The 13,310-nt window shown below is 40.6% G+C and overlaps 1 protein-coding gene across 1 annotated transcript in view; it reads right to left on the bottom strand.

The window, feature by feature from the left end:
- Positions 1-8,649: 8,649 nt before the first annotated feature.
- Positions 8,650-13,310, bottom strand: part of LOC116374810 (heparan sulfate glucosamine 3-O-sulfotransferase 1-like) — a 25,182-nt gene continuing 20,521 nt past the window's right edge. Inside the window, exons 2-5 of the mRNA XM_031829666.1 lie at positions 11,966-12,425; positions 11,451-11,715; positions 11,098-11,272; positions 8,650-10,941 (exon numbers count right to left, since the gene is read on the bottom strand). Of these exons, the coding sequence (XP_031685526.1) occupies positions 10,713-10,941; positions 11,098-11,272; positions 11,451-11,715; positions 11,966-12,193 (897 nt within the window). The 5' untranslated portion in view covers positions 12,194-12,425 and the 3' untranslated portion in view covers positions 8,650-10,712. The remainder of the gene's footprint in view (positions 10,942-11,097; positions 11,273-11,450; positions 11,716-11,965; positions 12,426-13,310) is intronic.

Raw genomic sequence — 13,310 nt, forward strand, 5'->3', positions numbered from 1 at the left:
TTGGTAAATATTCTATTCTACAACATCCCACAGGCCACAATGTGAAGGAGATGCGTCGTGCTGCATGAGGCAAATGGTGATCACAACATATACTGACTGGTTTTCTGATCCACGCCCCCTACCTTAAAAAACATAGATGCATGTCTTTATTCTCAGTCATGTGAAATCCATAAATTACGACCCAATTTATTTATTTCAATTGACGGATTTTTTAAATATGAACTGTTACTCAGTAAAATCTTTGAAATTGTTGCACGTTGCAGTTATATTTTTGTTCAGTGTATATACGCAAACCGTTCGCATGCAGGATGCCTTTATTCTGGTGACATGATCATCCATGTTTGCTTGGCTGCAGTTTGACAAATCAAAATGATCTCATTATTTTGTCCGTAATAATCTCATCATGTAGACTATAGGCCTACCTGAACTGTAGCTACTAGCTGTTAGCTAGAGGACACGTGCCAATACCACAGTGGGCACACTCTCTATTTAACTATTTACCACAGTGGGCACACACTCTCTATTTAACTATTTACCACAGTGGGCACACTCTATTTAACAAAACATTTTTTTGTGAGAAAAGCATCAGTAGAGATGAAAATGTGATGGAAACCCATTTAACTTGTATTTTTGTATTGGGTATGTGGGAATTTAACCACAAAGGTTATTTGATGTGCTCTACCTCATCACACACACCATTTTATCTGCAACAAGTCAATTTGATTGGAAACAAATCTCTAGTGGGGAATGTGCGCATATTGTATTTATGCAGATTTTTGAATATGCGCATAATTGTATTTATGCCGATTTTTGAATTATGCGCATGAAAATCTGCCGCCAATTGGATTGAAACCTAGCTGATTGAAAACAACTGTAATGTGCACTTCATATAACACATATCTTGCTCTAATGCTTTGATAATATGCCAGTATTAGCCCCCCGAGGTTAACCTCATATGAGGGGTCCTGCTGGGGAGCAAATGTCCCGCCATCTGTGATCTCCCTGAAGTGTCCGCCTTCTACTCTGTCTCTGTACTGCAGCCTGGCACAGTAATGGAAAACTACCGCTTGGACATACAAGGGTATAGGCTACACAGACACTGCTGACCTGCAAAAACAATACTTAATTTCGTAATTACTTCAAATTATGTTCAAGTTAGGGTTTAGGCAGCACTCAATTTGTAAATCTGGATGTACCGGAAGAAAAAGTGAGCTTGAGAGGGGGGGGGCTCTGAAGTAAGCCTACCGAATGCCTGAGAGAAAAACAATCTCCTTTAAAATAAAGCAATAAGGGTCAGTTTTAGATTTGGTTTAGTCGTTTTACAGGTCAGGTGTGTTCTTATAGCCTCTCCCGAATACAACTACACACACAGCACACAGAGATGGACAACTACAGCTCGGACAATATACCACATAACACATGGACGGAGCGGCACATTGGTGTTTGTCTCACGTCTCTATTCTATTTCCTTGGTGTTGTCATGGCCACGTTCATGTTTGTCAGGGCCACGTTCGCGTTTTTCAGGGCCACGTTTATATTTGTTAGGCCCACATTCACGTTTGTCAGGGCCACGTTCACGTTTTTCAAGGCCATGTTTATATTTGTTAGGCCCACATTCACGTTTGTCAGGGCCACGTTTATATTTGTTAGGCCCTGAAGTAAGCCTACCGAATGCCTGAGAGAAAAACAATCTCCTTTAAAATAAAGCAATAAGGGTCAGTTTTAGATTTGGTTTAGTCGTTTTACAGGTCAGGTGTGTTCTTATAGCCTCTCCCGAATACAACTACACACACAGCACACAGAGATGGACAACTACAGCTCGGACAATATACCACATAACACATGGACGGAGCGGCACATTGGTGTTTGTCTCACGTCTCTATTCTATTTCCTTGGTGTTGTCATGGCCACGTTCATGTTTGTCAGGGCCACGTTCACGTTTTTCAGGGCCATGTTTATATTTGTTAGGCCCACATTCACGTTTGTCAGGGCCACGTTTATATTTGTTAGGCCCACATTCACGTTTGTCAGGGCCACGTTCACGTTTTTCAGGGCCATGTTTATATTTGTTAGGCCCACATTCACGTTTGTCAGGGCCACGTTCATGTTTGTCAGGGCCATGTTTATATTTGTTAGGCCCACATTCACGTTTGTCAGGGCCACGTTCATGTTTGTCAGGGCCACGTTCATGTTTGTCAGGGCCACGTTCATGTTTGTCAGGGCCACGTTCACGTTTGTCAGGGCCACATTCATGTTTGTCAGGGCCACGTTCATGTTTGTCAGGGCCACGTTCACGTTTTTCAGGGCCATGTTTATATTTGTTAGGCCCACATTCACGTTTGTCAGGGCCACGTTCATGTTTGTCAGGGCCATGTTTATATTTGTTAGGCCCACATTCACGTTTGTCAGGGCCACGTTCATGTTTGTCAGGGCCACGTTCATGTTTGTCAGGGCCACGTTCACGTTTGTCAGGGCCACGTTCATGTTTGTCAGGGCCACGTTCATGTTTGTCAGGGCCACGTTCATGTTTGTCAGGGCCACGTTCATGTTTGTCAGGGCCACGTTCATGTTTGTCAGGGCCACGTTCATGTTTGTCAGGGCCACGTTCATGTTTGTCAGGGCCACGTTCATGTTTGTCAGGGCCACGTTCATGTTTGTCAGGGCCACGTTCACGTTTGTCAGGGCCACATTCATGTTTGTCAGGGCCACGTTCAGCCAAACATTGTTAGAAACACAGTTAAACATTCCATGAATAGAGCTGACTTGGTTTCATATGTCTGAGAGGCATGTTGTTTCTACATTTTATTATTATATTTTATTTTATTTCACCTTTATTTAACCAGGTAGGCTAGTTGAGAACACCTTTATTTAACCAGGTAGGCTAGTTGAGAACACCTTTATTTAACCAGGTAGGCTAGTTGAGAACACCTTTATTTAACCAGGTAGGCTAGTTGAGAACACCTTTATTTAACCAGGTAGGCTAGTTGAGAACAAGTTCTCATTTGCAACTGCGACCTGGCCAAGATAAAGCATAGCAGTGTGAACAGACAACACAGAGTTACACATGGAGTAAACAATTAACAAGTCAATAACACAGTAGAAAACAAAGGGGGAGTCTATATACATTGTGTGCAAAAGGCATGAGGAGGTAGGCGAATAATTACAATTTTGCAGATTAATAACACTGGAGTGATGAATGATCAGATGGTCATGTAAAGGTAGAGATATTGTTGTGCAAAAGAGCAGAAAAGTAAATAAATAAAAACAGTATGGGGATGAGGTAGGTAAAAATGGATGGGCTATTTACCGATAGACTATGTACAGCTGCAGCGATCGGTTAGCTGCTCAGATAGCTGATGTTTGAAGTTGGTGAGGGAGATAAAAGTCTCCAACTTCAGCGATTTTTGCAATTCGTTCCAGTCACAGGCAGCCAAATGAGGTGTTGGCTTTAGGGATGATCAGTGAGATACACCTGCTGGAGCGCGTGCTACGGATGGGTGTTGCCATCGTGACCAGTGAACTGAGATAAGGCGGAGCTTTACCTAGCATGGACTTGTAGATGACCTGGAGCCAGTGGGTCTGGCGACGAATATGTAGCGAGGGCCAGCCGACTAGAGCATACAAGTCGCAGTGGTGGGTGGTATAAGGTGCTTTAGTGACAAAACGGATGGTACTGTATAGCTTACTGTAACCTAATGAATAGGTAGCGAGGGCCAGCCGACTAGAGCATACAAGTCGCAGTGGTGGGTGGTATAAGGTGCTTTAGTGACAAAACGGATGGCACTGTATAGCTTACTGTAACCTAATGTATATGTAGCGAGGGCCAGCCGACTAGAGCATACAAGTCGCAGTGGTGGGTGGTATAAACGGATGGTACTGTATAGCTTACTGTAACCTAATGTATAGGTAGCGAGGGCCAGCCGACTAGAGCATAGTGTATTACACATATTTCCATCTGAATGGTCCAAAACGTGGCATCCTGCACCCTGGTGTTGGTGTGTTGAAACAGTTGGTGTTCTGAGGGTCTTTTACCTCTTTAATAGCACACTGTTTGGAGCACAAAAAGGTGATCATATAGAGCAGTGTTGAGGCTGTCTGCTGTTGGAGGGATCATTCAAGTACACCATCACATCCTGCCCTCTTGACCTAACTACTGACACTTTATGGATGGGCACTCCCCTACGTATTCATTTGGTCAGTAAAACTAAAACTTGTTTTTGGGGTTCTCCAGCGTTTTGGATTTGAGATTAAATGTTTTATGTGAGGCGAAAGTACAGAATCTCCCCTTTTATTTGAGGGTCTTATATCTGTTTTAGTGTTTAGAATTGAATGCATTATCTAGTCCCCCCGTTTGAAGTAGTATTTGGACAAATTCACTTATAGTGCATTACATTACATGTAGTCAAAAGTATTAGTATTTGGTCTGATATTTATAGCAGAGAGGGACTACATCAAGCTTGCGACTCTGTTTGTTTTGGTTGTGTTTTGGATTATGTTTTGCTCAATAGAAATGGATGTTAAATAATGTGTTGTGTCATTTTGGAGTCACTTTTATTGTAGATAAGAATCGAAGATGTTTCTGAACACTCCTCCATTACTGTGGATGCTACCATGATTACAGATAACCATGAATTCATTGTGAATAATGATGAGTGAGTACGTTACATATGCACAAATATAAAGACACCAAAACATTCTAATCTCTCACCATTGTGGGGGTATGCTCTTTGTTCCCTCTTTAACTTACTCACTCATCATTATTCACGAGTCATTCATGTTTATCTATAATCATGGTAGCATCCACATTAATGTAGAAGTGTTCAGAAACATCTTCTATTCTTATTTACAATAAAAGTGACTCCAAAACGGCACAATACATCGTTTAACACTCAGTTCCTATTGGTGCAAAACATCATCTGAAACACAACCAAAACAAACAGCAAATGCATCCAACAAGTTTGTAGAGTCACAAGCTTGATGTAGTCATTGTGTGATAGGAATATGGGACCAAATACTGGATTTTTGACCACTTTAATACACTATAAGTGAATTTGTCCAAATGATGGAAAAATATATATTCAAATGGGGGACTAGATGCATAAAGTTCTTTCATTTCTAAACGGTAAAACAGATATGTATGAAAATACCCTGAAATAAAAGGTGACATTATGTACTGTCACCTCATATTAAATATTTGACCGTAAATCCAAAATGCTGGTGTATGGAGACAAATATACAAACTTTAGCTCCACTGTCCAAATAAATACTTAGGGGAGTGTATTTGTTGTACTGAGAAAAGTGTGGAAACATTAAATGAAACTATGCATTTTATAATTTGGAAATTAAACTGGTACACCTAATAGACCAAAAGGGACCTCGGGGGTTTTCTGTGAGGATCCTTCAGGGAGATGACAATTAAAGACAGTATTGTAATGTAACAGCAGGAGGCGCTATTTACATACCTAATGCTGGGGGGTGTGTCAGTGCTCTGAGGGACTTAAGAAATGTGATATGGATGTCATCTATCTCTCTCTCTCTCTCTCTCTCTCTCTCTCTCTCTCTCACTCTCTCTCTCTCGCTCTCTCTCTCCAAACACACACACACACACCCTCTCAATTGTTTTGTTGTCACATGGGACAAGTACCATTCTCACTTTTATGAGTCTGACCCAGAGATGAACCTTCTTCTGTCGTCCTGATGACAGTCCAAAGGTTTATCTACAGGTTTATCTCCAGGTTTATAGATCTATAGGTTTAACTACAGGTTTATCTATAGATTTATCTACAGGTTTATCTATAGATTTATCTACAGGTTTATCTACAGGTTTATCTATAGGTTTATCTACAGGTTTATCTATAGGTTTATCTATAGATTTATCTACAGGTTTATCTATAGGTTTATCTACAGGTTTATCTACAGGTTTATAGATCTATAGGTTTATCTACAGGTTTATCTACAGGTTTATCTATAGATTTATCTACAGGTTTATCTACGGGTTTATCTATAGATTTATCTACAGGTTTATCTACAGTTTTATCTACAGGTTTATCTATAGATTTATCTACAGGTTTATCTACAGGTTTATCTATAGATTTATCTACAGGTTTATCTACAGGTTTATCTATAGGTTTATCTACAGGTTTATCTATAGGTTTATCTATAGATTTATCTACAGGTTTATCTATAGGTTTATCTACAGGTTTATCTACAGGTTTATAGATCTATAGGTTTATCTACAGGTTTATCTACAGGTTTATCTATAGATTTATCTACAGGTTTATCTACGGGTTTATCTATAGATTTATCTACAGGTTTATCTACAGTTTTATCTACAGATTTATCTATAGATGTATCTACAGGTTTATCTACAGGTTTATCTATAGATTTATCTACAGGTTTATCTACAGGTTTATCTATAGGTTTATAGATCTATAGGTTTATCTACAGGTTTATCTACAGGTTTATCTACAGGTTTATCTATAGGTTTATAGATCTATAGGTTTATCTACAGGTTTATCTATAGATTTATCTACAGGTTTATCTACAGGTTTATCTATAGATTTATCTACAGGTTTATCTACAGGTTTATCTATAGGTTTATAGATCTATAGGTTTATCTACAGGTTTATCTACAGGTTTATCTACAGGTTTATCTATAGGTTTATCTATAGGTTTATCTACAGGTTTATAGATCTATAGGTTTATCTACAGGTTTATCTACAGGTTTATCTATAGATTTATCTACAGGTTTATCTACAGGTTTATCTACAGGTTTATCTACAGGTTTATCTATAGATTTATCTACAGGTTTATCTACAGTTTTATCTACAGGTTTATCTATAGATTTATCTACAGGTTTATCTATAGATTTATCTACAGGTTTATCTACAGGTTTATCTACAGGTTTATCTATAGATTTATCTACAGGTTTATCTACAGTTTTATCTACAGGTTTATCTATAGATTTATCTACAGGTTTATCTATAGATTTATCTACAGGTTTATCTACAGGTTTATCTATAGGTTTATAGATCTATAGGTTTATCTACAGGTTTATCTACAGGTTTATCTACAGGTTTATCTATAGGTTTATAGATCTATAGGTTTATCTACAGGTTTATCTATAGATTTATCTACAGGTTTATCTACAGGTTTATCTATAGATTTATCTACAGGTTTATCTACAGGTTTATCTATAGGTTTATAGATCAATAGGTTTATCTACAGGTTTATCTACAGGTTTATCTATAGGTTTATCTATAGGTTTATCTACAGGTTTATCTATAGGTTTATCTACAGGTTTATCTACAGGTTTATCTACAGGTTTATCTACAGGTTTATCTATAGATTTATCTACAGGTTTATCTATAGATTTATCTACAGGTTTATCTACAGGTTTATCTACAGGTTTATCTACAGGTTTATCTATAGGTTTATCTACAGGTTTATCTACAGGTTTATCTATAGATTTATCTATAGGTTTATCTATAGGTTTATCTACAGGTTTATCTATAGGTTTATCTATAGGTTTATCTACAGGTTTATCTACAGGTTTATCTATAGGTTTATCTACAGGTTTATCTATAGATTTATCTACAGGTTTATCTATAGGTTTATCTATAGGTTTATCTACAGGTTTATCTACAGGTTTATCTATAGGTTTATCTACAGGTTTATCTATAGATTTATCTATAGGTTTATCTATAGGTTTATCTATAGGTTTATCTACAGGTTTATCTACAGGTTTATCTATAGGTTTATCTATAGGTTTATCTACAGGTTTATCTACAGGTTTATCCAGTGTTAACCCAGAGACAGCTATCAAAGCACTAGCACTCCTCTGATGTGCACTAGGACAGTACAGATGACTTGAACATTGACTACACTGTCATTAGCAATAATAATGATATAGAATGTGCTTTGACTACGATCACACGTATAGGGTGCGTTGTATCATATGAGCCATTATGATAATGTATACTGAGCAAAATTATTAACGCAACATACAACAATTTCAAAGATTTTGCTGAGTTACAGTTCATAGAAGGAAATCAGGCAATTGAAATCAATTCCTTAGGCCCTAATCTATGGATTTCACATTCCTGGACATGGGCGTAGTCATGGGTGGGCCTGGGAGGGCATATCCATATCCACCATCCACTGGGGAGCCAGGCCCAGCCAATTAGAATACATTTTTCCCTTCAAACTACTCCGTAGTTTCATCAGCTGTCCGGGTCGCTGGTCTCAGATGTTCCGGCAGATGAGGAAGTCGGATGTGGAGGTCCTGTGTTGGCGTGGTTACGCCTGGTCTGCGGTTGTGAGGCTGGTTGGACGTACTGCCAAATTCTCGAAAACAACGTTGGAGGCGGCTTATAGTAGAGAAAAATAACATTCAGTTCTCTGGTAACAGCTCTGGCCTTATATTGTCCCCAGCACAAGGTGCACCTGTGTATTGATCGTGCTGTTTAATCAGTTTCTTGATATGCCACACCTGTTAGGTGGATGGATTATTTAACGTGTGAGGCTTGAGTGTTTGAAGTATGACCACTTTATAAAGAGTCTTACTTTACCTCTGTTCTGCACTGCTCGTGTAGCAGCTAAAGAAGTTCCCTGATGGAGAACACACGAACACATGCACACACACCTAGCTAAGTGGAGATAATTGTTTATTGACTCTATTAAATATTGTTCAATACATATAATACATTACAGCTCAAACTTCTGGAAATCGAAATTTAAAATTCAAAATCGAAATTCAACAACCCCCCAACAACCCCACAACCCCCCCAAAGAAAAATACATTTCTTTTGAACATGTGAAAGTCAAATATGAGAGTAACACCAGTAACACAATAACACTAGAAGCAAACATAATTATCTAGATGAGGACATTCTTTTGCATACTTTGTACAATGGTAAACAGTTCAGTGAAAATGGTAAGCAGTCTGAAACGTCAGACAGTTTGAACCAGCTTCATATTGCTACAGTAGTTCCACATATACTGTATAGACTGACCTTTTATGCATTTAAGCATCGGTTCATAGTGCAAAGAATCGCATCAGTTCATAGTAGCCCCAATCTCATTTCAAAACCTTTTTCTGTACACTCATACATTTATTCTAACAGAGTCCATTCTGGAACTCATCTGTTTCTTTTAAAAACTTCTTCAGGATTTGTGGGTCCCCTGCGGGATAGGTTGAGCTAACATAGGCTAATGCGATTAGGATGAGGTTGTAAGAAACAAGAACATTTCCCAGGACATAGACATATCTGATATTGGCAGAAAGCTTAAATTCTTGTTAATCTAACTGCACTGTCCAATTTACATGAGCTATTACAGTGTAAGAATACCATGGTATCGTTTGAGGAGAGTGCACAATTTTGAACATGAAAAGTTATTAATAAACAAATTAGGCACATTTGGGCAGTCTTGATACAATATTTTGAACAGAAATGCAATGGTTCATTGGATCAGTCAGAAACGTTGCACATACACTGCTGCCATCTAGTGGCCAAAATCTAAATTGCACCTGGGCTGGAATAGTACATTATGGATTTTCTCTTGCATTTCAAAGATGATGGTACATTTCTTTGTATTATCTTTTACCAGATCTAATGTGTTATATTCTCCTACATTCCTTTCACATTTCCTCAAACTTCAAAGTGTTTCCATTCAAATGGTACCAAGAATATGCATATCCTTGCTTCAGGTCCTGAGCTACAGGCAGTTAGATTTGGGTATGTAATTTTCAATGAAAATTGGGAAAAAAAAGGGGACGATCCTTTTAAGGTTTTAACAGTGTCCGTTGTAGAACTCATCTGTTTCTTCTAAGTGTCTGTTCTAGAACTCATTTTAATGAACGTCAAAAGTACGAAGCAGGAGCTACAGATATTGTATTTCAAGAGTTATATATGTGTCCTGATTGTTCATGATACAATTGTATGGCACAGGTTATTGTAGTTCCTTTCTGACACTTGATTTGATGGCAGTTTGTGCATCAGACAGTGTTCATCCCTGGAAGCAAAGGCTCACGTGACAGGCACCAGGAGGAGTGATGATCAGGAAGTATTAGGACCACCAGGTATACAGTATCACAGAACGGGCACTTCAGTTCATGTTCTCCAGCAGGTAGTAGCATAAACATTGAATCACTAGAATGGTCTCGTATTCAAGTCATGGTTCTAATCTGTGATGGGTGGAGCAGCCATATTGAATATGCACATCATGTGTGTGTCCCTCATTGAGGGCTTGTCATCTTATACAGTCTTTGCTTGGGATGCTGCTTACTCCCAGGGTTTCAGCCTGGCTCATTGACAGTACATTTAAAACACAGAGATCTCTAAAGTCCTATGTGTGCAGCAGTAGTCCTCACATCTCTCATCTACCTGAAACTGATTAATCCACCCACTCACCCATCAATAAACACAAATTATAACATCCAACCAATCATTTTTTTGTCATATAGCAAATACTCTTATCCACAGCATATTACAGTTGTGAGTGCATGCATTTTCTTTCCATACCAGACCCCAGTGGGAATTGAACCCACAATCTTGGCATTGTAAGCATCATGCTCTACCAACTGAGTCACACACAGGACCATCAATCAACCAAGCAAGCCAACAGAATTATGATAACAATATTGTTATTATGGGCCAATATCTCCAATGTACCCTCTCTATCTCCTCTCTCTGTTCTCTGTCCCAATCAGTTCAACACCAGCTGAAGGAGCGACCCACCATCTCAAAGAACAGCCTGTTGGGTTCTCTGAAGTATCCACACAGCTTTCTGAAGGCCTGTGAGCTGAGAGGAGCGTGGGGCCTCCCCTTGGACTCATCCAGACACTTGTCATGTCCCCCGGCAGAGAGGAGGCAGTAGAACCCTTTAGTGGTGTTGAAGTAGAAGTTGGAGGGAGCAATGCGCGGGGGAAGGTCCAGGAACCTATAGATTAGAAAACGTTAATCACCTCAATTAGTTCATTCATTTGGCTGCATATACTCTCTCTCTCTCTCTCTCTCTCTCTCTCTCTCTCTCTCTCTCTCTCTCTCTCTCTCTCTCTCTCACACACACACACACACACACTAGGTTTTGTGTTACCTCTCGGCCCTGCGGAGCTCCGGGAAGGGGTGTCTGATGAGGGCCTCTCCATCCACCACATGGACCTGCTCCCTGGGAAATACATCCAGCCAGCGGGCCAGGTGCTGGTGGTACAGGCTTCTCTGCAGAGCCTTGTAGGCCGGATCGATGTGGCCCTGCCGGAGCAGCAACTCCTCTACAATAAAATACAATAGAAAATAATATTATAATATTATAATAATACTGTATTAATAATAGAATAGGATACTTTATTGTTAATTTGTTTGATGTGGCCCACAAATATAGCTAGTTCAGTCCCCACATTGTCATCGCCCGGCCCAGAACTTGAACCTTTCAGTAACTTGGCTACCTACCTAGAGGCTGGTAGGGCTTGTGGCGGGTCACACGGTTATGAAGGACCTGGGTATAGTCGGAGACGAGGCGCTCGGCGGGGTCGCGGACTATCAGCAGTAGTCGGACAGCAGGATTCATCTCCCAGACCCGCACTGGGACGTGGGGAGAGGCAAAGTATCCAGGAGTCTTCTCCACCGTCAGCTGCCCAGGCAGGGTGAAGGGCATCTGGGCACGGTACCACGCCAGCCCCCGCCGGAAGTGCTCTTCCACGTTGAAGTAGTGCACCTTAATAAAACGGATTTAGAGTCGTTTAACGGCTTATACAATTGTTATTGTATTTCTTTAGTCGTTTATTGTGTATTTTCATCGTACACACAAATGTAAAGTATCTGTTCTAGGATTTATCTTGTTCTTTCATTCTGTTATTCTGCATAACTCTTTTAATTTGATTAGAGCTTTGATGATAGTCTAAATTGTGAAAGTGCTTTACAAACAAAGTTATGATGACGCCGATGATGCTTCTGTTTGTCGTTACCTCAGCTTGGGCAACCTCTACGTCCGGATGGAGGTTGAGCATCTCTAGAAGGGCCCTGGTGCCACCTTTACGCACGCCGATGATGACAGCTCCAGGCAGGCGCTGCTGGGTGGCATTACGAGAGCGAGAGGAGGAAGAGCCGGCTGCTCGGAGCCCCCGTAGACAGACACATAGCTGGGTCTGCAGTAAGAGGAGAACCAGCAGAGCTAGGGGAACAGTCCACAGCATGGTGGACTGGGGGGGTGATGGTGGGTGGGACGAGGAGGGAAAGGGGTGCACACCACACACACACACACACACACACACACACACACACACACACACACACACACACACACACACACACACACCACACACACACACACACACACACACACACACACACACACAGGGGGCTGGGAGGAGGACGGAGCCTCCTTGATAACACAGGTTCAGGATCTGGAAGTCTTCAGTGTAGAGCCTGCAAACAAAGAATGATGTGTTATTTTAAAAGATTGGCATATACTAGTGATGCCTCACTGTGGTGTGTTTTAAAACTGCATGAAGGCTGGAGCTGCTGTGTCAAACTGGGTTTCTCCTCTGAGGATCCATAATGTTATTCTGTCATTCAATGAATGACAAAATGGCCGCAATGTCAAGGTAAAAGTTCACGTTTCACTCACATGGCACTGAAATACACTGACATGGGCTAACATGAGAAAATAACAATGTCACACAATTTAGAAGAGAAGACACAGGGTTCTTTTTAATAGGAGGTATGGGGGTGTCCTGTATCTCTCAGTCCTGGTCTGGAACAGAGAGGAGGTGTGTGCTGGCTGTCACTTGTCCTCGACAGGCAGATAACCAGTCACGTAAAGGGTGACTTGTAGAGAGCGAATGCAAACGTCTAGGCACCATGTTGACATGATGTCTAGGGTGTTGTTTAAAGTCTGTGTTCACCAGGCCTGAACATCGTCACTGCACAGCAGTGTTATAACATTATCCTTCCTCTGACATTGTTGTTGTGTTTGTTTCTGTTGCTGTTGTTCTGTCCGGGCCGGCTTGATGTCTTATTAATTACCTTCTTGTGTGTGTGTGTGTGTGTGTGTTTTGTGTTCAGTGTGTGTGTGTTTGTGTTCAGCGTGTGTTTTCACCGTGTGTGTGTGTTTGTGTTCAGTGTGTGTGTGTTTGTGTTCAGTGTGTGTGTGTGTGTGTGTGTGTGTGTGTGTGTTCCTGGAGAGGAACCTTCTCAGTGTTCTGTTCCTCTGTTTCTCAATAATTACACCTTAGGGGAACGTTGTTGCTCACCTGGCCTCTCTCACAGACCTCCTGAGAGGTTCTCTCCCCTCCCGGAACTCTTGAGAGG

The sequence above is a fragment of the Oncorhynchus kisutch genome, linkage group LG8 (assembly GCF_002021735.2).
Source record: "Oncorhynchus kisutch isolate 150728-3 linkage group LG8, Okis_V2, whole genome shotgun sequence".
Lineage (NCBI taxonomy): Eukaryota > Metazoa > Chordata > Actinopteri > Salmoniformes > Salmonidae > Oncorhynchus > Oncorhynchus kisutch.